General features: G+C 39.1%; 1 protein-coding gene across 1 annotated transcript in view; it reads left to right on the top strand.

The window, feature by feature from the left end:
• NRXN3 (neurexin 3) overlaps positions 1-26,776 on the top strand; it is a 1,036,510-nt gene that overhangs the window by 449,102 nt on the left and 560,632 nt on the right. The window contains exons 12-15 of the mRNA XM_074824849.1: positions 8,772-8,891; positions 15,940-16,321; positions 17,649-17,839; positions 18,322-18,495. Coding sequence (XP_074680950.1) covers positions 8,772-8,891; positions 15,940-16,321; positions 17,649-17,839; positions 18,322-18,495 — 867 coding nt within the window. The remainder of the gene's footprint in view (positions 1-8,771; positions 8,892-15,939; positions 16,322-17,648; positions 17,840-18,321; positions 18,496-26,776) is intronic.

A 26,776-nucleotide genomic window follows, 5' to 3' on the forward strand; every position in this document is an offset into this window, starting at 1 on the left:
GGCAAACATCAGAACGGAGGTAGCATTGCAAAAAGAGAACTAAACCTCAAGAGTGTATGCAGTGTTTTGCACCCCCTGCAGAAGACTGGAATCCTGCTGGTTTTGTAATCATAGTTCGACATAATTTCTGTGATGCGAACTGTTATGCTCTTAGAGGGAGGTTGAAGTTAGTTCACGTAATAGTCCTAGCAACCGTGGAGATAATTCTGTGTGCATTTGTAACACATCAGGCACTCAGGTGCCACAAGGAAAGGTACCTTAAATGAGAGAGAGATTTAGGTTCTCTGAATGTGTGATGCCTCTGGTCTTTGCCCTTGGTATCTGAATAAAGAAGTGTTGGTAGCAGGACTGTCTTCTCTTCTTATACTGTGCTGTTAGTGAGGACTGTGCAGTGTGCCCTAACAAGTTTGTTTTGTTGGTTTTTTTTCAATGCAATATTTGGGACTGGAGTTTCAAAGACCTGGATTTTTCCTCCAACTCAACTGTCTAACTGTCAAATGTGTCTTTAAGAAGAGGAGTCATTTCTTTGCCATTGTTTTCTGTGTTCTGAAAGAGGGGGACAAAAATGCTATCCTGTTCTCAGAAAGTAGCCTCCGATCCTTTCCTGAAAGACACACATCTGCAATTACTATAAAGCACTGTATTGCCACTTCTCAACTGATTTGTCTTGCTTTCTGATCTCATTGCTTTTCAGACTTAGATGAAAAGTAGCTGCTTTAATGCTTAAAAAAAAGCACAAAAAACTTTACAACAATAATCAGATAATTCCAAAATTCAAATAATTCCTTCTAATGAAGTAATAGAATCAATCAGAGCATGAGAAGGCTCACCAAATGGGATGATATAGGCTTCTCAGCCTGCTTTAATGTAGTTCCTTACTAACAAAACAGAAGCAAAGAGCTTTTGGGGGTACTTGGTTTAGACTCATACATTTGATTCAGGTTTTTTTCACCTCTGAGGTGTAAGTAGATTGAATCTTGTCCAGGCAGTAAGCAGTCAAATTATTTAATTGCCATTATATATGTACATGATATGGCTCACTCTGGTTGTCTCAGTCTCATCTCCAGCATCTTTTTGTCACTATTGTTATGATTAATCAACTTGTTTTGTAGCATTTATGGTCAGATTTGAAACTAAACAGGAAGAGAAACTCCAGTTGATTACTGTTAGTAGCACAGTCCATCTATGTTTCAAGTAAGATACGTTGATGGGATTAGTGAGAAGCCATTTGGATTTGGTGCCTGTGCTGTTATATCTACCCAAGAATAAACAGAAGAATTAAGTCTCTAGCTTTGTCATGCCTGCATGTCACTATGATTAGCACTGCATCCCTGGAAAGCTAATAAAATGTAAAGTTGTCTTAAAATAGGATCTCTTTACCTCTTTATTACTGTTGTTGTCTGCAGAAGTCTGTACATAACTGTTTCTGTAATAGTTGGTTTAAAATTTTGTCCTATGGTAAAATTTTCTGAGGTTTTATATGTTATTTGAGCCATAGACTCATTTCTTTGGTGGCAAACTGCATCCATTCAATGAACACACCTGAAGTGAACAGGTATTTCTATTAAGGGGGTGTATCTGGGTTGAAGTTGTAGAGTTATTTTATTCATCAGTGAGGTGTAGTCATTTTCAAAGCAAAACGTATCAGAGTGAAACTGGAAAGCAACACTGAGTACTGTAATTCCTTTGTACTTACATAAAGCTGTCTAAGCAGCAGCTTTAGTCAATGTGGTTGTTTCCCTCTAGTGGCTGCTCTCTGTAGTCCCTGTAGTAGAAGCTGCTCCTATGATTGCCTTGCTGCCTAGCTTACACTTAACAGTTTTCCTGAGCTTTACTCTATGAAAATCTAGTGCGCACAAATATTTCCTTAGGCAAATTGTAGATGAGTCACAATATAGCAGCTTCTGAGTTCTTTACACCTATGCTGAAGCTTTCATTACCCTGATCTGTCAGGAACAGAAATACATGGTGTTCTAGCCAATGCGAAGTGTTTCATATGACAGCCCTATCCAAAAACAAAGGTAGAGCCAGTCTGACTGAAATGACTTTGAAATTAATTTAATTAGACTGTTGTAAATCTTAATTTTAAAAGCATGAATACTTGATTATTTTTTTCATACTTCCACGTCCTTTTTTGACCTCCCTGCTGGTTGTGATTATAAAATAAAACCCCTTTCCTTAAAAGTGAAAATAGCTCCCTCAGTAAAAATGGGAAACCATCTATTACTATTAAAAATGAATAATATCTTGAATATATAATAAAAAACTTCATTTTATTTTTCAACACTGAAAACTTTTTCATTTAGCTTGAAGTTGAAATATTTTGAATGTTTTCTAAGTAAGAATAAAATTTCCTTCTGAAGAACTGAAATATCCTTTCACTGAAATTGTAATCCCCTATGTAAAGATTTTTAGGGGGGATCAGTTTTCTGTAAACACAAATGTTTTCCTTATATCTGTTAGAAATTATTCTGTTCTAGAAATACACAGTAGTTATGTAGTCTCTAAAAGTGTTAAAATTCAGCAGCAGTGAAATGGAGGCAAACAAGGAAAATAATCCACTGCCCTTGATGGAAAAACCTACACACAAGTGCAATTTGTGCCAGGTTTGACCTCTACCATATGCAATCAAACCGTCTCCTTTTTTGTTCTTAATCACAAATTATATTCACATCAAGTAAAAGACACACAACATAATTTCTGCGCTAAATTTTGTTTCAGAGCCTTATGAACAAGCTGCAATCATGTTGAATGCTGCCTGAATCCATGTTGAATCTTATTACAGCCATCAGCCAGGGTGTCTGTAAATGAAAGCAACAGTCATTCAATATGGTGCTACATGTATTTATAGCAAAAGCAAGGAACAACTTATTTTTTTAAATAAGGGCTTTTTTTTAAAAAGGCATTCTGAAATAGATTGTATCCAAACTGTTAAACCCAGCTTAACTTATTTTTTGTCACGTTTATATGTAGACTGGGATATGTTTCTGAGAGAACTAGTAGGGTGGTCTTGCTACTTTTCATTTATTTGCTGAGTTAATTCTATGCACTTGATTAGTTTGGGGGGGGGGGGGGGGGGATCCTTATTTGCACTTGTGAGGCTAATTGATTCTGTGGGTATTTAAAGGATTTAGTGTATGCATTTTTTACTGCTGTACAAATGTAAATAATTAAACTTTGCTTCTGGATAGGCTGGTATAAATCATGCTCAACTTCATTGATTTCCTAGTGAAGCCACTCTATAAAGCTGTAAACATAACTTTTCTGTAAGCCCTGCTAAAAGCATTTGTTTTGTTAAGTGTATGTTATATGTTGTTTAACGTGGGGTAGTACATGGAGATGATCCTGTTCCTTAAGGAAACGGAAAGGTTGGTGCAGGTAAGGTCCTCAAGGAAGGTATTTATCTGTAGGGAAATGCAACTGCTTTTCCTAGCTGGCAGCTAACATTTTCTTGGAAAGGGGGATTCTGAAACCTGTATATGAGCAAAACAAGTGTGTATGTATGTGAATATGTGTTGATTTGACTGGGATATTTACAGAATGTCTGCAATGTACTGAGAGTTTGGGGTTGTCAGTTGTTTCCTAGCAATTAACAATGCTCCTGGAGTTGGACAGTGGATTCAGGTCAAGAAAAAGACTTTCCTAAAACTCTTTGTCCGTACTAGTGCTGCCTAAAAAGACCCAACAAAATTTGCACTACTGACTTGTATTCAACCAAGACAAAAAGATACTGAAGTTTTTCAGAGCAGTTGCCAGCTCTGCTTTTGAGCAATGCTTGTATTTCAATATTTGCCCCATCCTTTGTAGGAGCTCGCTACACATGAGTAAGCCATAAAGGTGTGTGAATAATTGACAGTCTTTGTCCTTAAACTCATTTCTCCCCCCGCCCCCATTCCCACCTTGTTCAAACTTGCCTGTAGAAATTGTGGCTGAATATCTCTTTTTTGAAAAGGTGATATATGGGAAAGAGAATTCTGTGTTTAATATGGTAACAGCTACAAAAAAAATACCTGCCATATTGTATAACTATGCATAAATATTTCGTGTATGTTACTAAATATATAGTCTGTATATGCAAGATAATTATCTTCCAAAGCACTGTTGATATCATTAGGGATGAGAGATGAGTGGGCCATTGGCTTCATAACCTCCCTCCTCTGTGCCACACTGTTGGAGCTACAATGAAGAATCCCACTCTCCAGTTGTACTAGTTGCAGCTGAATATTCTTTATGGAATTGTTGAATAATGTCTAAATAGGGTGAATCACTTCGTTATAAGCTTTGAGAGAATCTGTCCAGCTTGTCTTATGATTCATTGTCATGTTTCACAGATCTGTGCACACATGTTTTTCAAAGTGAATCACAACTTCTCTGATCATTTTGTAAAAGTGTTAAATAAAAACAACCAATGCCACTGCTCCCCACCCCCCCACCCCCCCCCCCCCCCAAGAAAAAAAAAAAAAAGAAAGGCAAAGAACCTTCCCAGCCCCTCCCTGCCCTGGGCTGCTGTTGGCATTCCTGAGAGAGATTGCCCTGTATAAAACAGACACAAAAATGCATCTTGCCACTGAACAAAGCTGAGATGGCAGCTGAGCATTTTAATTAAAAAGAAAAAATCATTTTATTGTTACTGAGGACCTTCTCTAACAAGCATTAGTGTATCACTGTAGAATTATTTATCATTGTAATTGTAACAAGGAAGAGCTTTTTCCATTTTCATCAATCTGGCGGTGTCCTTTCTGGTTGTCTATTCTGCTGTTCTGTTAACTTGAATGTTTGACCTCTTCTGAAATGTGTAAGATATGCAATAATGAAGATAGCGTGGTTTCATGAAGGCCATTTTAATCATATAAATGGATCACGTAATGACAGTCAGCACAAAGGGTAAGAGCACACTTTTTGATCCACCTGTGAGGAACCGCTGAGGGGATTAACTCCTTTTCTCCTTTGCCTTTCATAGGAGGGAAATTGTGTACTGTTAACCACTGAGGCTGGATAACAGCTGGGGTTGTCAGAGCTATTGTTTTAACTACATCCCTCTGACCAGTTGTTTGTTCTAAACAATGAGTTCTTGGGAGCCAGATGGAAAGCAACTTGGCATTTTCAGAAGACATGAACTACTTTTTGATTTCTTCTTTAATACTTTGGCATGTCTATTCTTGGCACTTTTATATAGTCTGTTTGGGCCAAGCTATTAATTAGTAGCAGTGCGCCTTTGATACAGAGTTAATGACTGGTACATCCTGGGCAGATTGGATGGAGTTCTTCCATGTTTGAAAGCATATACTAGTTGTTTTTTTGTGAACAATATGCACACAGGTTTTGAGTAGGTGTCAAAGGACTCATGGGAGCATGAGGAGGAGTCACTGCAGCTCAATCAAGCAATATTTGCTCAAGAAGCTTGAACTGCAGCTCAGCTAATGTCCAGAGAGAGATGTTTTTGCTTCTGATTAAGTAGTGTTTGCCACTGTAAAGCAGCAAAGGAATACATACTAGTCTATCTCATTTGAGTTTGAAAATAAGAGGCAGTGATCAATTCTGTATGATATACAGTTCCTTAGAGGACAATAGGAAAGGGAATAGAATGGCCAAGAAGGCCGGAAACACCACCAGGAGTCATGCTCTGGCAGCTTAACTATTAAGTTATTGCTACAGTAGAAACTTTCTTACTCTTTTTTGTTTTATGTTGTCTTTTCTCACTCATAAAAATTGAATAAATTGCAGAAATTACCTAATGCCCAACTGCCATCTCACCGTATTATAAATTATAGGCATCCAGCTCATAACATTGCTGAAGTTCCTTGTCTTTTATCATAAAAAACTGTCACACAAAGGGAAAATACAAATATTTGACTTGTTTTCCTCTGTCTAGCTAACCTGCTTTGCTTCCTCCTACATCTGGATTATCCTAGTTGAAGGGTGATGCAGGTGCAGATAGCTTGAAAGGAGGAAAAAACACCCTACAAAACAACAAAAAACCCCACCAACTTTGGTCTACAGACTTGGTTCTGTGTGTTTAGCTGTAAGATCACAGAAATGCCTTACTGGATAGGAGATGGTACTTAAAGAGAGCATTATCCTTCTGCTACACATGACCCAATTCTTTTCTATTCTCCCCAGCATCTGCAACTGTTGGTTTAGGAATCTTCAAGTTATCTTTTAAAAATTGATCATACATAAATATCTGTATAATAGCAGCATATGTAGTAATCATGTTCAATTAAATGAAGTTTAGCATCCAGATGCGGGAGTCCCTCTATACACAGTTCCTGGAACCATTTGGAATTCAGTAGGAGCTTACCCAGGGAGCAGCAATTCAACTCGCAGTTGAAATGGGGGCACAATTTTGCTCCTTTTCAGGTCAACCCACTTGCTGTGTAAATGTCTTGAAAGTAATAGAGTAAAATAATGTTGTTTTCACACCTTTTTTAAAAAAAAAAATCAACCCTCTAATATGTCTGGTTTGAAAAACTGATCTGAATGCTTTTGATCATGCTCGTGTTTTGAATTTTTGTATGTAATGTTATTTGGGTGACCCTACCAAAAGAAGCCAATGCCCATTGTTTCATACAAAGTGAAGGTTTGTCAGTAAACAAAAGTATTAAAACATCCTTTTTTTTTTTTTTTTTTTCCCCTACTGAAAAAATATTGGATTGGCTGAACGAGACATGGACTTAAATAACATGGAAAGTGACTGTGTGGAACTATAGTAACTGATTTGCTGGCCATCCAGAGGCATCATTTTATGATATGTGCTCTGGGATAAAATGTACACACTCACTGATGTAAATCTATCATAACTTTCTTGGACTCAATTTAAAAGAATTTTGCTTGTCTGGTTCCAAAGAACTTAAGCCTTCTGTCTGTGATCTAGCTGCCTTGTACAGCTGGATTTACATTCGTGGTACAGTGTGACTTTGGCACATGGATGAGGAACTGCAGAGGATACAGGTTTCTCCTGTTGAGGAGATACTCTCTGTAACTGCAATATATGATTTCCTGTCTTTTTAACCCAAGAATGACTCTCTTGTTTTTCAGGTCACTGTAGAAAAACATTTTTTTCCTCTTGCTCTATGGTAAAATTGGCTAGCAGTGGGCTTTATTTGAAAGGGTATTAAACTCCTTTTTTTTTTTTTTTTTTTTTTATTAACATGAATTGCATGATCCTTTAAGGAGAATAACAGAATATTCATTTTGCTTTGGTCTCCTTTCATATGATTCCCCTACTCACGTTATATCCTAGCTGAATGAGACACTACCTTCTTTGCCCATGTTCCCCCTCAGTAAGAAACAATTACAGTAATGTTGCTGATTAGGCAGTGTGCATACTGTGGACTATGTAAAGTCCCTGAATATTTTTCCTACCTCTTCCTTCAATTCTGTTTCACTATGAAATATGCTACTTTTACTTGTTAGTCTACACCACAACACAGGTCAGAGTGGATGCATCCCCTCATGCAGAGTTTTGCTTGAAGATGTGTACAACATTTTATTCTGTGTTATGTAACTAGTCCATTGAAAACTGGGCAGAATAAATGCTGTTTGTGGGCTATCTAAAAAGATTGATTTGCTTGTGCTGAACAGAGAGAAATAATCTGCATATCTGATATTAGTTTTACCAGTGCAGTAAGCTGAGCTGTAGCAGTGCCTCTTGTTGTCCCTGTCCTGCCTCTTAATATGTTCAGTGAGTCTTGTTTTTTCTCTCTTGGATTCCCCTTTTGCCAGTTTGGGCAATGGGCCCAGACCTGATGTGCAACAAGTTCTGCTGTCCTTATTTGGCATTTCTCTGATATACCTGTGTCAAAAAACACACTAGTACTGTACTGAAATGACCGTGGATGCTTTTAATTTAGCACACATCATTATTCAGTTTCACTTACTATTTGAGTAAGATGTTCCAGTACTTTAATCTGAACAATTAATGTTTTAAATAATTACCTGTCAACTGTGATGGGTGAGCAGCAAAACTGGACAAATATGAGTAGCACTAATGCTATTTTCCCAGGAGCATTGTTTGCAAGGGCAACTGTGGTTTTACCTTTTGGAGAAGAAAGGGGTCCTCTTTCCCTTTTGACCTGTAATTAAGGGGGCAAAGTAAGCACTGTATAGCTAGGCAGCTTTGCCAAAGAACCTCAGAGCAATCAGCCAGGTTGGTGAGTGGTTGTCTTTCTGTGGTTTTAAATTAAAAAAAAAAAAAAAAAAAATTGCGCAGGGGGGGTGTTTGAGGTTTTGTGGGGTGTTTTTTTGTTGTTGTGTTTTTGTTGTTGTGGGGTTTTTTTTGAGACTGAAGGACTGAAATCAGCCTGGTGTTTGATATCTAAGTGTTGAGTGATTAACTTTGAAAAGAATCCCAAGCACCTTGGTGCTGTTGTAAATCCAGAGTTTTAGGAGAGCAAAATTCTGCTGTACTGGTTCCATTCTAGAGTAATTTCTGTCACCAGCTTGTCTTTCTGATACTCCAGTGCCCTGTAAAATGTGACGCTTGGAAATGGAATACCATAGCACAAGAGAGATTTTTGCCTCTTTTAAATGCATGTGACCTCTGGGCTCTGCCGTGGAAGGCACTTTACTGAGTGGAAGAGTTTGTGACCTTGACACTTCCCTCTGAGCTAGGAAGGTTGTAGGTGTGAGTGTTGATTACAGATTATAATACACCTACACAGTCTACTAAACTGTATCACACCAGGTTGTTTTTGGTGACTTTTCCCATTGACAAATGCTAAACTAATCAGGAGTCTGGCATTAACTGTCGTACCTATCACCATCCCCAGGCAAGGGACCTGAAACTCTTTATGCTGGGCAGAAACTCAATGACAACGAGTGGCACACTGTCCGGGTAGTTCGACGAGGAAAGAGCCTGAAGTTGATGGTGGATGATGATGTTGCTGAGGGTAAGTGTGATGTATGAGTAATTTTTGTCATTATCTTTGTATCTCTGTTCTCAGTCTCTTCTTTGCTGTTACACCCATTCTTTCTGATTTGGTGGTTTGGTTTTTTTTGGTTTTTTTTTTTTTTTTTCCCCTTCCTGCTACTTCTTGTATGTTTAGTGTTACTATGTTGAAAACTAAAGTTCAGTTTTGAGAGACTAACTTTTTAGCCAGCACCAGGAACTTCTGTGACACCTATGTCTATATGAAATGCGGGATTGGGGGACAGATAAGCTTCCATTTATGCCCAAGAATACAGAGGTGCCAAGCAGCATGCACTCTTGTGCCAGGCTCTGTCTGGGGTACACTCTGAGCATACCTCATTACTGAGTTGCAAATGTGGTGTTTTCCAATGCTATGGAATCAAAACCAAGGCTCTCTAAACCTTTTGTCTGCACTAACTTTTCCTTGATGGTAAACCTGCATTTGATACATGTGTTAGAGAATATGGATTTCTGTCTCCTGCTGTTTGGTTTTTTCCTTGAAGTTCCTGCTTATGGCTCAGAGCCATCCAGAAGGAAAAACAAATAGAGCGGTTTGTTCCCAACTTCGTTTTAGAGGTTAGGGAGGACCCTAACTCATCAGAATATATCATATCGTATAATGTATAGAGTGTGTCAGTCTTTTTTTTTTTTTTCTTCTTTTTTCTTTGTTTCTTTCCTGCATTTCCTGACAGCTTTTTGAGCTCCTGCTTCTTTCTATAGAGAAATGTAGTTGAAGGGGGGGAAGAAAAGGTCAATCATTCAGGAAAGCTGGTGTCTCCCAAGTTATGAGATTTGCATTGAAATGATTAAGGTACTTCAGATTTATCTTTTTTTCATTAAAAAATTTGAGGTGATACTTTTCTGGTCCATTTCGTACAGCTGCAAGAGCTGGAAACTTAGTTTTTATTTTTTGAACGTCTAAAATCCGTGTAGTTGTATATAACTGTAGGCAGTTAACTGGGTTTTTGAGGAAAACTCTAGCAGTCTGAAGGCTTATAGTAGAATCACAAAGAATGGTAACCCTGGATGCAACACTTGATAGGGGTATGTTCATGTAATTGTGACCCATGCTGTTTCGCCAAATGCTGATGTCCTCTCCTCTGAGTAGCTTCTAGCTGGAAGGCAACTGGAAGGAATGACCGCCACAGGCAGTGCCAGAATGCTATTTCCTATCTTTGCAAAAGGTTCTTTTCTACTGCGTGAATGCAATTAATTTTAAGTAATGTGTAACTAGATTATTTGGAAAGCCATGAGTCAGGATTTTGAAATAAGCCCAAAGAAGTGGGTTTGCAGGAAAATTGCTTAATATATATTTTCCCTCTGAAGTAAATATGTGCTGTGCTGTATAGGCTGAGAATTTGCAAGAGAGTATCAGAAACATAAGAAAGAAGAATCTTTCCCTCTCCTTGTTGGAATTGGTGGAGTCTTAGTCAATATTGGCTTGTAGGAAAATGAAATTTTATTTAAGAGGTAGCTTTATGAATTAGTGAAACATGCTGGTAAACATTTCATCCTATTTACTTCTGCATTTAAGAATACTTCTGGATATGCTTTTTCAGCAAACACCATGAGGTGGCACTCTTTGCATTACCAACTCAATCCCCCAAAAGCCATCTGTTTTTTTGTCTCCTTTTCATAAAACTGAGTTTGTAAATAATAATGATACCAAAATAGTATGTGCATGTGTACATGTATATGAATTACATAATTAAAGATGCATTACAGCTAAAAATATCTGTTAAAAGAATGCCATCATGGCAAACTAAAAAGTCAGAAAAGCCAGAGTTGAGATTTTCTGTGCAATCTGCATCCCACTTCCTTGGACAGATGATATAGTCTTCAATGATGTGGTCACATAGATTTTTCCACAGGATTCTTGCTGTCTTTAGGCATAGATCAGATGTCTAAATTGGGCCCCCAGTAAAAATAAACAGCCTGATTGCTGCCTTCTTTCTTACTACATGTTTGGAACAGTGCATGTCAACTAAATTTTGCTCTAAATATAGACCTGTTGTTTTTTTGTATGTGTGTTGTGTGCTACTCATCAATATGTTTATACAGAACTAAGAAGCTGTAACTGGATTTATTCCCATGTCTATGTTACATTAAATGAGTAGGTTTCTTTTTCTGATTTTACATGTTTGGAGACAAGGCACCAGCTCAAAGTTGGATGTATTTTGTACCAATTTGGCATGATTTTTCAGTCATTTGCATGCACAAATATTCAATTTGTCTGTAAATTGGATCCTACAAATTAGCTCAACTCTGCTACTTGGAGGATAAGGTCTAGACAATTAATGACCACCTGTGAAAAATCTGTAATGAAGTGGCTGACTTGGCTTCCTGCAGGACACCTAAGGGGGAGACAGAATCTAGTTCCTCTGGATAGCATTTGGCTGCTTAATCACAAAACCTTCCTCTCACATGCCCCCCAGCCTCAGAACAGACCTCAGAACATCAGTGATAAATGAGATGCAAATATAGCAGTTACATTCCTCCCTACAGCATCATGCTAGCACCCAAATACTGCAGTGGAGGCTGGAATTTTTTCTGTCTGCTACCACTTGAACTAAAGAGCTGCTGATTGCTGTAGTAGTTACAGTACTCTCTGCAGAGCACAATGGAGGAATTAGAGAACTCTGAAGGTGAGGCTGACAGCTAATGAGATCAGAAAATATTGGATTTCACTCCATGATTTCTTCAGAATCAGAACAGAGATGTATTTTCTTGTTTTGTATTGTCATGTCCTTTTCAGCTTTTCACTGAACATCTCCTAACTTTCTGCACTACCACTGCTAACACTCTCCTATTTCTCTTAAGCCAGTCCCAGTTTTCTCATTTTTTACCTTTTTTAAAATTCTGGGTTCAGCTCGTCTAACCTCCCTTACTCTATTTCTAATGCCCCCTATATTTGTATTCCCTGTTCCAGTGTACTTCAGATTTCCCAGGCCTGCCTTTTCTTTCCTACTCCAATAACAACTTGTTTGCATTTATCTAAGAGTAGAACAGCTAAGGAGGGGCTTTTTCTTGCTCTTGGTCTTTGACATCTCTACATTTTATTTTTCTTATCTTTTGATGTAAGAAGCAGGATTTTTTTAAAAAATAATTTTAAAATTTTATTTTATTTTTAAGGAAATACAATTCTTCTGGTTTGGAAAAAATCAGAAATTTTCATTTGCTAAAACTGAAACAGCCTCTAACAATCACAGTAGTGGAAGTGAGATTTTTTTTTTTTTTTAACGAACTTTCCCATACACAGTTTCAGTTCCTGTGAACTGGCATTTCTCAAACTAAAGTACTATTATTTGTGATAAAGAACTGTTTCAGGATTTAAAAACACTGCACAGGTACTGATACTTTTAGACTATGCAGAAACTCATGTGAGTCTTTTCAGCTGCTTTTAAGTTTGTCCAGCTGTATCTGCTTCAGTTGAAGCTTTCCATGTCAGTGGTCCTTGTGTAATTGTCTTCAAATTTAGATCCACTGCTAAAATTGGGAATAAGTGAAAAAAATGAATGGTTTTGTGTAATATTTTCTCTTCCTATTTGGAATAGATAATTGAAAACATTTTTTTCTAATAACAACTTTGCTTGTTTTCTGTCTCTGCAAAAACTGATCATGTTTGGACAAAGTATAAACTGAAAAATTGCACTTTGTACATGATCGTGAGAGGTGACTTAGGAATATTTCAGTGTTTCAAGAGGACCTAAGCAAGAAAGAGACTGTCAGTTCATTTAATCTGAGACTGTACACCACAAGTCAGGTTGAGTCATCTAAGTGTCTTATAAATGTTTTCAGGTTTCATTTTATCTCCAACAGAAAAAAAAAAAAAAATGTTCTGAATAGTAGAAGTCTTGAAATGCCTATGGTTGTTTTTGGTTTTGTTTTGGTTTTTTTTTTTTTGTTTGGTCTTTTAATGCCTGGGAACTGTTTAGGTGAGAAATGCTAGGAGTTTTCAGGATGTAGCCCAGAACTTGAAAAAACTTGTAAGTTCCAGCTGATATGACCTGGGGTTTGTCCTGAACTCAGCTATGGTGATTGATGTGACTCCTAGGGATAATCCCAATGAATCAGAAATACCTCTTGCAGTGGCTAGTCAAGAGTTGTGTATATATGCTAACTGACCAGCAGATGCAATCAAACAGGAAATTATTGCTAAATTTTGTTTGTCTGTAGCACACTGGAAACATTTATTCAGGTCTTTATCCAGGTGTCAGTTTTTCCCAAAACTAGTATGAATGTAAATATTTTTGACCCTTTTGTTCTTTTAAACTGGATTGAATTTGACCAGCATGTTAAAATGTTATTGGAGGCAGAGAGACCAACAGGTAGTGTGGCTGTTTCCTTTGGAAAACCTTCTAGAACAAAGGACTTTACCTGTTCAGTAATTATATTAGCAACATACTAGAAGGTTAAGTAGAGAAACATGCAAAAGTGTGGAAAAGTGGAAAGTACATAGGTCTATGTATGTATGCATTTTGGTGTTGTCTAATTTCGTATTTGCTGCTGTCCTTTTCCAAAGGAGCTTTTCTCTGCTTACATTAAGAAAGGATGATACAGAAAACAGGTTGATATAGGCCTTTGTATTAAAGGAGGTGTTTATTTTTAAGATACCCTTGGAAAAGTTTGTAGTGAATGAGGCATAGCATGGTAAAAAAGAGAAAAGAGACCTCTATGTCAGGCACGTGAATACAGCCCAGAGGAATTGACTTTTGTACCTTAGAGTTCCTATGGAAAGCTGGGTAAGTCACTTGAAGTCAGATCTTTCACAGTTGATCACTGATTGTACCTGTCCTTTTGGGAGGTACTCATTTGGGATTTCTAGAAGTGTTAATCCTCAAAACTAGTGAGTGCTCCAAAGCTGTTACATATTCCACTAAAGTGGATGCCAAAGACTTCTTTTCTGAGATCCAAAGCTTTTTATATGATGATCTCTCTGTTCCTCAGCTTTGTGTATATAAAATTAAACATCATATTCCTTAATCTTACAGGAGTGGTAGAAGATGGAGTGAATATTTGAGGATAATTTGCACACTGTGCTGCTGAACTTGTGGGTTGACCATGGCTGACTGCCAGACACCCACCCAGCTGCTCTCTCACTACCTCTTCTCAATAGGGCAGGGGAGAAAATAGGATGAGAAGGCTCATGGTTCAGGATAAGGATAGGGAGATCATTTACTAATTACTGTCATGGACAAAACAAGATTGACTTGGGGAAAATTTAATTTATTGCCAACTAAAAATAGAGTTGGATGGTGAGAAACAAAGACAGAAAGTAAAGCATCCTCCCCACCCTCTCCTTTTCTTAGGTTTCGTCCTTCATTCCTGTCTCTATCTCCCCGCTGCCCTCAGCGGTGCAGGGGGATGGGGAATGGTGGCTGTGATCAATCTGTAACAGCTCCTCTCTACCATTCCTTCCTCCTCACACTTTTCCCCTGCTCCAGTGTGGGTCCTTCCCATGGGCAGCAGTCCTTTATGAAGTGCTCCAGCTTAGGTCCTCTCCACAGGCTGTCAGGAAAACACACTCCAGTGTGGGCTCTCCGTGGGCTGCAGTTCCCTCAGGAAATATCCACCTGTTCTGGCATGGGGGTCCTCCACGGGTGGCAGTGTGGGAGTCTGATCCACTGTGGTCTTCTCCATGGGCTGCTGGAGAATTTCCATTCTGGGGCATGGAGCACCTCCTCCCCCTATTCCTTTTCTGACCTTGGTGTTTGCAGGGGTTTTGTGTTTGGTTTTGGTTTGGGTGTTTTTCCTTTGTTCCTCACTCATGGGCAGCATTTTGCCCTTTCTTAAACACATTTTTCCCCGGGCGCCGCCATCTTGGCTGAGAGGCTCAGCTGTGCCCTGTGGTGGAGCCGTTGGAGCTGGCTGGGACCGGCCGCGTCCAGCACGGGGCAGCCCCGGCCCCTCCTCACAGGGGCCGCCCTGCAGCCACCACAGGCCAGCACCTCACCATGTAAACCCAATATAGCACTGCAGAAAATTTCACGAGAGAAAGAATAACAGCATATTTGTAGCAAAGTATGAATAATAGTTGTACACTGAATGATGAGAAAACAATTTAATGTTGAGTAATTCATGAATTTATTATTATTCCTGTTATATACTAAATGGCACAAGGCCTGTGTAGAAAGGATACTTGCCTGTGTGACCAAATAGTTAAACTATCTTAGTTAAGATCTATAGAGGACTAAAATAAGGTTGGTTGTAATGGCTTTCATTCTGATGTTGCCCAACTTGTCTTTGTAGTCAAACTAATCTTTTAGCATACTGTTACATTTCATCTGTCTGTGTGGGTTCTGTGGCTGTACTGATGCCTAGTACACTTACTGAAACATTTAAATTTTCTTCAAGAGTAGCCTGAAATATTTGGTATACTGAATAGCTTGAATATTTTAAATGAGAGGTTAAAATCTGTCACAATGTGACAAATAGCCCAAGTGGTAGGTTGATGATTTAAATATATGGAGGGCTTTTTGCCTGTTGCATTCTTGTGTATTTCCCTCCTGCCCTGCTTTTAAAACAAGAAAAGTAACATCAGATACCAGAAGAGAACAACAGAATAAATATTAGCAGATTTATGAGTGTTATCACTTCTTGTTCTGCTCTTTTTATATTAATCTATGTTTATTCAGTGTTTTTAGGAAGCACAGTTGTACGAGTTGTTTCAGAAGTGTCTGAGTTTGACAGATGGACTGTTGGATCAAATAGATCACTGTAGGCTTAAAGGGAGAGACCTAGTCTTCGCAAACAAGACAGTCTGTGAAACACAGGGAAAAATACAGAGCTTGCTGTCCATGGCCCTTTAGTCCTGTCTTCTCTCTCCTTTCAGGTTTTGGCAAGAGCTACACTCAAGCCTCTCCACCAAGAGTCTATACATTCTTTCTTATGCAAGCCGCTGAACAGTGATCAGATAGGATTAAGTTAGTACTGCTGTTAGTCTGGAAACTGGAGGGTGAAGGGCTCCATATAGCCTGTTACTGATCCCTGGGCTTTCTGCATGTTTCCTCCTTGTTTCTGTCCTTCAGGCACAATGGTCGGTGACCACACCCGCTTGGAGTTCCACAACATTGAGACAGGGATCATGACGGAGAAACGGTACATCTCTGTCATCCCCTCCAGCTTCATTGGCCACCTCCAGAGCCTCATGTTCAACGGGATGCTCTACATTGACCTGTGCAAGAATGGTGATATTGACTATTGTGAGCTGAAGGCACGCTTTGGTCTGCGCAACATTATAGCTGACCCTGTGACATTCAAGACCAAGAGCAGCTACCTGAGCTTGGCCACCTTGCAGGCTTATACATCCATGCACCTCTTCTTTCAGTTCAAGACCACCTCAGCTGATGGTTTCATCCTCTTTAACAGTGGTGATGGCAATGACTTCATTGCAGTTGAGCTAGTCAAGGGGTAAGTGACTTTCTGCTATATTTTACCAGATTATTTGTAGATAAACTTACTTACAGGTAAGCTTAAAGTGCTTGCATAAAGAGAAATTCACCTCATACGCATGTTTTCTCTGTTTGAGGTGTATGACAAAGCAATTAGACATAAACGCTGAAGCTTAAGACTCCTGGTTTTATCACTGACTTCCCCCTGTGGCTGAGGGAAAGACAGTTTCGTAGTGTGAAATGTTAATGTTTTAAATCCTTTGGATCTAGTTAGGGTAACGTTTTATCCTGTTAACCTTGCATAATAGCCCAGAAGAGGAGGAAATGTGCTGAGGGCTCTGAATCTCTCTTCCACCTTTTATTATTGTTTTTTCTTGTAACAGATTTGTGTTTCTGCCATCTCCACTGAAGGAAAAAAAGAGCATATGGGTGCTGAATTTGTATTTCTGTGGTGATGCTTGAGGAAAACTGAACTCAGCTTGCTTTTGAGATGCTATATTCTTTTCGCAAGACCAATTGCTTATTAAAAAAAAATAATCCTTTTTGTTAGCTGAACAAATTTTGATTTCTTATAGTCATCTAGTCACAGTAGATGTGTCTTCCGCAAATATAGTTTACTAGTCCTGTTTATTTCGGTGTAACCGTAGTTCAATTTGTTTCATTTCTAACTTTGCATGTATTTCTGTAAGTGGGACATTGAGTAATAAAAAAGCAAGAGTCACGAGCTTCTGGTACTCTGTTGAGAGTTGAATTTTGTTGTCTCTCTTTTTTTTTTTTTTCCTAAGTAGAATATTTCTCTTCTATCCTCAGGTGGATTTCTGTGTTTGAACTATATAAATAATTCAGGGTAACACTCCCATGACTTCAGTCTTCATTAGGGTCTTTTTTTATTGCTGAAAACTTTGCTAATTGTTTTCCAGCTGTTCGAATAAACCTAGGATCTCATGTGAATTTTAGTACAATATTTTGAGTGAGTTTCCCAATTAACTTCTTAAGGGAGTTATTCAAAACTCAGAATGAATCTGGGGAATATATGCCCCAAATAAGCATATCTAGTGTTTCTCCCCAGTACATTTATTGATATTACCAGTTTTTAAAAATAATTATATGCACAGACAAAGTTTTTGTGGATCTGTAAGAACTTTGTGAAAAAGAGGAATGCTTTACAGTTAGAATCTGATTACTCCAAATGTTGTCATTTCAAAATACTAATCCTTACACTTTCTTGGTGGAAAGAAAAGTACTGCATGTTTTCAAATCAGTGTCTAATATTTTTCTGGCTAGAATAAGGGTCAGTAGCGCTGGAGTTCTTACACAATTTTAACTAGCTCTTGTTATGTTTACAGGTATATACACTATGTGTTTGACCTTGGAAACGGACCTAATGTTATCAAAGGCAACAGTGATCGTCCTCTTAATGACAACCAATGGCACAATGTCGTCATCACCAGAGATAACAGTAACACACACAGCCTAAAAGTGGACACTAAGGTGGTCACTCAGGTTATCAATGGTGCCAAAAATCTGGATCTTAAAGGTAAATTTTAAAAGACTGACAGTTCCCCCCTTTATTCTTGGAGACCTCAACCAGTAAATGAGAGAAAGCTTGCAGGAACCACACATTACAGAAGAGTTAAATCTGGAATTTGCTGACTTTGGCTTTCAGTTTCATTTTTCTCTTTCTCTGTTTGGCAACTTCCTATAGCAATATAGTTTGTCATATTTTGCTTTTTTAGAAAATTATTGTCTTCCTACAGTTTTTCCAAGATAGGATGCAATTACAACTGTTTCTCGTTTTTTTTTCTTTGGTTTTTCTTGGTAGGGGTGGGGTGTGGATTTTAGGTTTTGGGGTTTTCTTGTAGTAAAGGAGGCAGAAATGACTTCTTGCACAGTATCTTGCTCTGCTTTTAACCTTTTCTGAGCAGCTGTTCAGCTTGCTATATTCATGTCGGGGTGGGGAAGCTACTCTAGAAGGTATGTAATTTCTCATTCTTGTATGTTTATCCCTTTATCCTCTAGGTGATCTCTACATTGCTGGCCTAGCTCAAGGCATGTATAGCAACCTCCCGAAGCTAGTGGCCTCACGTGATGGATTTCAGGGCTGTCTAGCATCTGTAGATTTGAATGGGCGTCTGCCTGATCTAATCAATGATGCTCTGCACCGCAGTGGGCAGATTGAGCGTGGATGCGAAGGTATAATTGATTTCAGAGAAGTTCCCCTCTCAAGCACTCCCCACTTACTTCATTGCTGCCCCTGAGCATCTACTTGTCCACCTTACTGTCCATTTCATGACTTTGCTTTCATCATGATATCCTTCACTACACCTCTGTCTTCCAAATGCCGCTTCAGGATAGCTAGCTTCTGTAAGCAGCTTAGCTGCTGTTCTCTTGCTTACTCCATCCCCTATGAGGTGGTACCTCCAGTAGTGGAAAGGATGGTACTGGTGTGGATTACTATTTACTAGTACTTTTCTCACAGTGATTTATTAACATTACAGTCCTCCCAAAATACTTTGAAAGAGGTTCTGAGCCTTCAATTCAGTTGTGCTTCAGAGCACCCTTTTTTGGGATCCACGGAAGTATTTTGAAGGGGAAATGGAAGGTAGAAGGAACTGAAGGGTGAATATCAGACCTAAACAGGAGTTCCTTTTTGAGGAGGTAGGCCTGTGATGAAAGCACTGGGGGCGTTGTCTCTGCTGTCTGGAAAACCTTTCTGTCCTTCTGCTGTATTTAATAGTGTCTGTTAACCACCTTGTTCCTTGTGGAGACGAGCATAGTGTAGCAGAACTTGTGGCTTTGCCCATTTGTGGTAGAGCCAAAATACCAAAAATGCACCTTTTCTGTGTTGTTGTTTACAAAGTTCAAAGGAAATAAAAATGCATTTGGGTTTTTTTGAAAATGTCTTCTTTGATTATCCCTGGTCCACTGAAAGCTTTTCTTTAATATTGGTGATTTCTGGTAATTTTTCTGTTTAAAATTAGCTTAATCTGTTGGTTATATAGCCTGCCTGTTATCTCTTCAGAGGACCTCACATTACACTAACCTGTTCTGTATGTGGCTCAGGAACAGAGTCATGATGCTTTCCCAGAAGACTCTGCACCATTATTAGAGCTATGGTGTTTCCTTCTCCTGTACCCAGTGTAGTTATTTGATTTAGCGTCCTATTACTGAGGTTCGTAATGTCAGTGCTGCTCCCAAAACACATAATGTGGCACGCACTTTGTGTGCCAGTCCAGTACTAGCACAGCTGCTGCCTCAATGTGGAGATTGGTTCACTCTTAGAGATGTCAGGAATGTGAGTTCCCCTTCTCTTCTAAAGCTCTTCAAACAAGATTCAAAATTGGAGACAAAACTAAAAAAATGGGTGGAAAGTTCAATGATGGCCCTCATTCTGCCTTTAGAAGAACTTGATCTTGCAAAGCAGTGCCCATGTAATCTTCCTGAATGGTCCCTGCTCAGTACCAAGGGAACTGTTGAGGAGGAAGCCATTCTCTTTGTCAGCATATTTAGGATTAGTAAAAAACCTGAGAATCAGGTTGGCAGACCCAATTCATGAAAATGTTTCATTTGCTTTTTGAATCAGAGCAATCTCCAAGGCTTCATTTCGCATCTTGACCGCTGCCTGCTGATGCCTGTTCTTACAGTTGCCACTGAAAGTCACACCTATCTCCCCTTTCTCTAAGGAAAGAAAAACTCTAAGCATGTTCAGTCCTTATTTAAGTCTCCCTATTTTGTTTACATCTGAAGTGATCTCAGGTGCAGTCTTAACTACGTTTTTAAGGACTGAAGTCCCAATCTGTTCTTGCTGTCTCATGATGTTTAAATGTGTTTGTAATAAACAATTGCAGACTTTTCGGGTGAATAGTTGTGCTGTGTGTTGATTTGCAGGAGATGTCCTTATTTCATCGTGAAGGGCAGTGGGACCATGTACATGATGAGAACATGCATGCTTAAAGAAATGTCATTACATCCGCATATAGGAATCTTGCCTTCCAAATGTGGCATGAGAGAGATTTCTGCTAATGCTCTTGTTGCAGCTTTGCTTTCAGAAGTGGAGGAGATTACAAGGTGGCAGATGTTTTCTCTGAAACTGTCAGTTTGATCTCAGGACAGAATCAAAGGATGTGTGGAGGAAGGAAGCCTGGAGAGTAGTAGAATGTGAGATGTAGGTCAGCAGACAGCACTGTCCCACCTAAGACAGACCAATACCATGACAAATGGGTGACATCACAGAATTTCACAGAATCATCTAGGTTGGAAAGGACCTTGAAGATCATCTAGTCCAACCGTTAATCTAGCACTGACAGTTCCCAACTACACCATATCCCTAAGTGCTATGTCAACGCGCCTCTTAGCCCCCATCCCTGGAGGTGTTTCCACCACCTCCCTGGGCAGCCCATTCCAACGCCGAACAACCCGTTTTGTAAAGAAATGCTTCCTAATATCTAGTCTAAACCTTCCCTGGTGCAACTTGAGGCCATTACCTCTTGTGCTGTCGCTTGTTACTTGGTTAAAGAGACTCATCCCCAGCTCTCTGCAACCTCCTTTCAGGTAGTTGTAGAGGGCGATGAGGTCTCCCCTCAGCCTCCTCTTCTCCAGACTAAACAACCCCAGTTCCCTCAGCCGCTCCTCGTACGACATGTGCTCCAGACCCTTCACCAGCTTCGTTGTCCTTCTTTGGACACGCTCGAGTAATTCAATGTCCTTTTTGTAGTGAGGGGCCCAAAACTGAACACAGTAATCGAGGTGCGGCCTCACCAGTGCCGAGTACAGGGGTAAGATCACTTCCCTGTCCCTGCTGGCCACACTATTTCTGATACAAGCCAGGATGCCATTGGCCTCCTTGGCCACCTGGGCACACTGCTGGCTCCTGTTCAGCTGGCTGTCAATCAACACCCCCAGGTCCCTCTCTGACGGACATCATTGCATCCTGTTTGCATTTGTTATCTCTTTAATGCATTTCACTACCCTATTTCCTATCATCAATTAAGATTCTCAAGTTATAATAGGAAAATAATTTTTTTATTGTCTTGGTTCTACTGCTACCTCCTTTTATTAATTTTGAGCAAGCCATTGAACTTCCTTGGCCACATTGTTCCTCTTATGTGCTCAATCATAATTCACCCTTGCTGTGCACCAAAGCACAAACCTACCACATTATACAACTAGGTGAGTTCCAGTGATGGGTAAGGCAGTGCTCCTATTAGAGCAGGAAGCACTTTTAATATAATGATAATTATGAGAAGGCTTTTTCTTTATGACCTGGAGAATCCCAAAGCATTCTTAAGCCATACATAGGAGTCATTAACTGAAATGTAGGCATCCTTCCTTGAGACTGAAAGTGGATGGTGTTTAAAAGTGTTATAGTAGTGCTAAAAAACAAAAAGGCAGTTCAAGACCTAAGGCAAGAATTATCTCTTATCTATTATTTTATCAGTTTTATTCCTATAATTCCTTTAAATTATCTATGGTGGGATTTGTTTAGGATAGCACAGCTAAGTAACCTCATTATCCTGCTTTAGGTGAAGTGTCAGAAACTTAAGGTTTCAGCTTTTGAAGTCTGCTGCTTAGTCACCAGTGTGCTAGATAAGGCTACCAGACTGACCTGTTCTGTGTTTTGATGTGTCCTGTAGGACCATCCTTTTGGCAAAGAATTTTGTGAGTGATTATCTGGAAGAAGAAAACCCAGGAGTGTCTGAAATGTCAAATTGAGCCCATGGAGTTGAAGCTCCAAACCACGTACCCTTTCTTTTTGTGTGTGGTGATCTGGTTTATTTTTATTGTTCTTCTACAATTGCTGCATTTCTGATTTTTTGGGAACAATAGGCAACTCTTCATTGATCTTGAAGGTCTGGTCAGATCTGTAGTGGTAGCTTGTGTTTTCCCGGAAGGTAGTCAGCAAAGCCAGTAATGTTCTTCCTGCCTGGTGTGTAAAATCTGTTCTGCGTTGATGTGCTACAGATAATTGTGAGAAGAATGAAGTTTCAGGATAATGACATTATACCAATGTATTTATTCATTTTCCACAGAGTATCTTTAGCTCTCATGCTAGCTGTAGCTTTCATCACCATCATTTATGTAACAAGAGAGACCTTCTCCGTACCACCACCCAAAAAAAGGGGTTGGTGAGAGGGCCTGAGAGAAAAGGTACAAAAGGTAGGGAAGTGGTTAAGACTTAAACAGTCCTTGTGTCAGCATTGCATCAGGCTACCAAACACTCTGAGGAGACAAAGTAATTTCTCAGAAAGGACTTCATGTTGGCGGCCCACTTCTACTGGAATCTTGCAGACAAGTCTGCCACCTACTTTGGGCCTTGCTCTGCTTGCCCCTGAAATAGGCACGTGGTACTCATCTGTTTGTGATGAGAGCATGAAATTTAACTATGTCTTGCAGAGCACTTTGAAGTTGTTGTTCCAGGTGATCTTCTTTCCCTCCTTTAAAGTAAACCAATTTAAACTTTAGGTTAGCTCCTCCTTGATTCTAGACTTCTTAAATCAAATGTTTTTGCTGAGCACTTCATTCCTGGCCTTACTACTAGGTGAAGGGATTGGTTTATTCAATCCACAAAAGTCAAGACTGAGTGATGCACTGCTTTTTCCTCACTGGCCCTGGAAGAAGTTAAGCAGATGTTTAATCTTTTGTGGAGTTTAAAGATGTTGCCTTAAATATTAGAGTACTTCCTGTATTTGAGGTGTTTTTTCACCTCTTCATTAATTTGCTGGATGTTCTGTGTTTTCCTTTCCTTTATCTGGACATCCTTATGCTGTTTACCGTGGGCACTAGAGCTATCTGAAATTCAGCTGCATGTTCTAAATGCTCATGTTCTCCCCATCCTGTCTGCAGCCAAACAAACTTTAACAGTGGTAGTGGTATTTCTTTTACAAGGCAGTTTTCTATGTGCTTTAGAGATGTGGCTCCTTCCTCTCTTCTTCACCTTTCCTCACCTGTTCCACTCCTCATAACAGCTTCTCACAAAGGGGAGTGATTATTATTAAACTGGCTGACACTGTTCCAGATGTTTTGGGACGTTTTTTTGTCCTAATTTAATCTTCTTCCAGATCCTGCAGTAAAATCATAATTTTGTGTTACTTTCCATGAAATAGTATAGTTAACCTTTGGAATTCACTGGTGCATGAAAAGCATGAATGACACATACAGGCTCGATAATCAGAAGTGCGTTTTGCATACTAAGCAGTTTGTGGAAAAAAGAAAATTTAATCTCATGCTTAAAATCTCACAGCAGGATAATGTCAGAAAGGATTTCACCCTTCATCTGCTCAGTAGTGAAACTTCAAATCTGGAGATACTTCACTTTCTCTGTGGAATCAAAAGTTGTCGGTTGAGGAGAGGCATGTTAATTTACTCTGTGATGGCTTGACAGCTCTCCTGTTCTTTATGCTTTTGGATTCCATTGTCACAGTGCTACTGGACTTATGGAACAAATATAAGCTTTGCTCCACTTCAGCTGCAAAGATGATGAGGAGCAGGGCAGTTAGGAAAAGTGCTTGTTTGTTACACAGAAATTACTTTGTTAGAATAAATGTTGAAGATGATGCATGGAGAAATGCATCCTCTTCCTCTTTCCACCCCTCCCCCCTTTCTTATGCATTTTGTTTAAAGAACTCTGGAGATTTTATGGCTCTATGTAGTAGAGCAGTTCCAGAAGTGGGAAGAAAAATCTGGCTAGCTCAAAAGGGAAGGTGATTACCATCTTGAGGGCTGTAAAACAATAGTAAAGATTCAAAACGTAAAACTTCCTATGAAGCACAGGAAATGGCATCTGTACGTGCCAGTTTGAATTTATTGGGTTGTAAATGTAAAAGGAGACAGTGGGAGAAAGGGAGAACTACCAATCTCTCTTCAGTATCAACTGTGATATTAGAACTTTTTAAGAACAGAAAGTTTTGAAGGTGAGTACGCACTTCTTCAATACCCATCTTTTGAGTAATGAGGTCAGTGATTTGGTGTTTTGTTGTTCGCATTGTGCTGACAATAAAAATATGTAAACTTCAGTGGCAAGGGATTTAGGTGCTGCTGCCTGTACTCCCGTCTTTGTTCTCTGCTTTTTCCATGCTGAAAGAGAAAACTTAGAATCAAGGTCTAACACATCAGAAATCTATGTGGTTTCCTTGTGAACTGGATTCCATTTAAAAAAATTAAAAATCCTGTGCTTAAATGGAAGACCATCAGTGGTATCGTTTTGTTTTGCTTCTTTGTGGTCTGCAATTTTCAGAAAGTGTACTTGGATCTTTGGTCAGTCAGACTTGGTAGATTCATGATTCTCTTTTGCCATGTAGACTGATTTGACCACAGATGGCAAGATCATTCCCACCTAGGTGAAAGAGTGGTCTTGTACTACTGTCATTTCTGTAGATTGCTCTGATGAGATGGACAAAGATTATATGGGTCTAATGCCTGAGATGTCTCTCTGTCTGTTGATGCAAGTTTTCTTAAGGATATGTTGAATTCCATGAGCAGGCAACAGCTTGTGAGGGGGCAAGGTTTTCTGTCTCTTTACATCCAGTGTCAAATTCAGTTCTTGGGATAAACAGAGGTTGTTATCTTCCAGAGTTATCGGTCCCCTATGGTTTTCTGGCAATAAATCCACTTTGGACAAAAACCCAGGCAATGTATGCTTTTATGAGAGACAGAAGATTTAAGTTCAGATCCAGAGCTTGGATGTAGAAACAAAAGAAAAATATTCTTGACTAATGTGCTGAAAGTCAAATAGATTTTTTTACTTAAATGGATTCTAAGTATTTCTCAAATAAGACAAAAATCTCTCTTAAATTATCAGTAAATGCTGAGCGATTTAAGAATGTTATATTTTTTTATGTTAAGAATGATATTTTTTCCTTCTCTTTCTACTGTCTGTAAGTTCTGTGACCTCGTGTTTGTGTGAATGAAATGCATTTCCTCTCTCTTGTATGTGGTTTTGTTATCTGTTGCTTGGTTGGGTTAAGGTAGCTGTGTCCCTCTGTGTCCTTGTTGCTTATGTTGTCTTTCCTGCATGTATTGATTATGCATGTTGGCTGTGATGTTTTTATTTGAAGTGATGTGACCCTGATTTATCTGCCTTTATACTAACATGTTGTTTATTGTTTTTGCCTTTTTTTTGTTTTTGTTTTTTATTTTTTGCTAACAAAGTTGAGTTGACCAAAGCTGACCTGCAAGGTAGAGAAGGTTGTTCTTCCCATTACTGGTTTGAACTGAAAGATGCTTTTATGTAACATTTGGTGCCTTTTAATGGATGCAGTCACACCTCTGAGACAGGAACAGAATGACAAACCCCAGCCCTCTGGAGAGGATATCTGGATTGAGGAAGGTGTTTTTGTTGACACTGGGGGGTTTGACTGTATCAATCTCTGAATATCCATAAAAGCCTGAGTTGATTTCCTGAAATGTCTAATAATTGTTTAGGCAAATAGGTGCTGTGTATAAAGACATAGAAGGCTCTCAGGTCTTTACAAAACAAAAAGCTGACTTGGATTCTTCAGAACTGATCTTAAGGAGTTGAGACTAGGAGGTTAAAGCTAGTTTTTTAAACTTTGAAAAAATACCTCCACAGAAATAGCTTTCTGGAATTTCAGTTAAAAAAATAAATCTATTAACTACAAATTCCCTTAATAGTTAGATGGCATTTTACAAGTCATAATTGATCAAGCATATGAGTGGTCATGCCTGAGCCTTTTGTACCTGCTAATTTTTGTACCTCTTAGGTCTTTTTTAGACCCTTTTACTGGATAGTCTCTTATTTTTCACAAAGCAGATAGGGCTCTTTCATGATGTTGGTCCTCATGTGAAATTCTTACTGACATTTTATTACTATTGCCCGCTAAGTAAGAAGGAATCAATCAGTGATGTTTGGGGTTGCCAAAAGGTTGAGGACTGTGTGGATTGTGTTAAAATGCTAAAACTACTCAAGTGAAAGCCATTAAAGAGGCTGAGAGTAGCTTCAGTAGAAAAGGGGGGGTAAACTGGGAGAAACCAAGGAAGAGGGCTCAAAGAGGAGAGGCCAGATAGTGATTGAGAATGTGCCACTTGAATTACTGAGAGATGATGGGATAAAGAGTGCTGACAGAAAACTGGTTTGTTGAACATTATTCTTAGGAGGCATATAATGAAGGAAGGATTAATGGTACAATTACATACAAATACCCTGGGACATAAGTGAGGAAACCTGCTTATTAGCAATTGATAGGACTTTGATGCTAGTACCAGAGAGATGTTTTCCTTGGTGCTGAAAGTCTATCCTTTTAAACATGATAGTGAAAGTATACTTCCCAACTCATCTAGAGCAACTGCAATATGGAGTTCAAATTAATTTGTGCCTGAATGTTGTGGAAGTTTAAGAAAATGCTTCTCCTTTTCAATGGAAAAGGAGAGAATGGTCTTGGGTGTAAGGGAAAGTCAGAGGCATTGAACAGTGTCTCTGTTTAACAGTTCTGAAGCCACAGATGGTATCTGTTATGGT

This window comes from Strix aluco, chromosome 4 (assembly GCF_031877795.1).
Source record: "Strix aluco isolate bStrAlu1 chromosome 4, bStrAlu1.hap1, whole genome shotgun sequence".
Classification (NCBI taxonomy): Eukaryota; Metazoa; Chordata; class Aves; order Strigiformes; family Strigidae; genus Strix; species Strix aluco.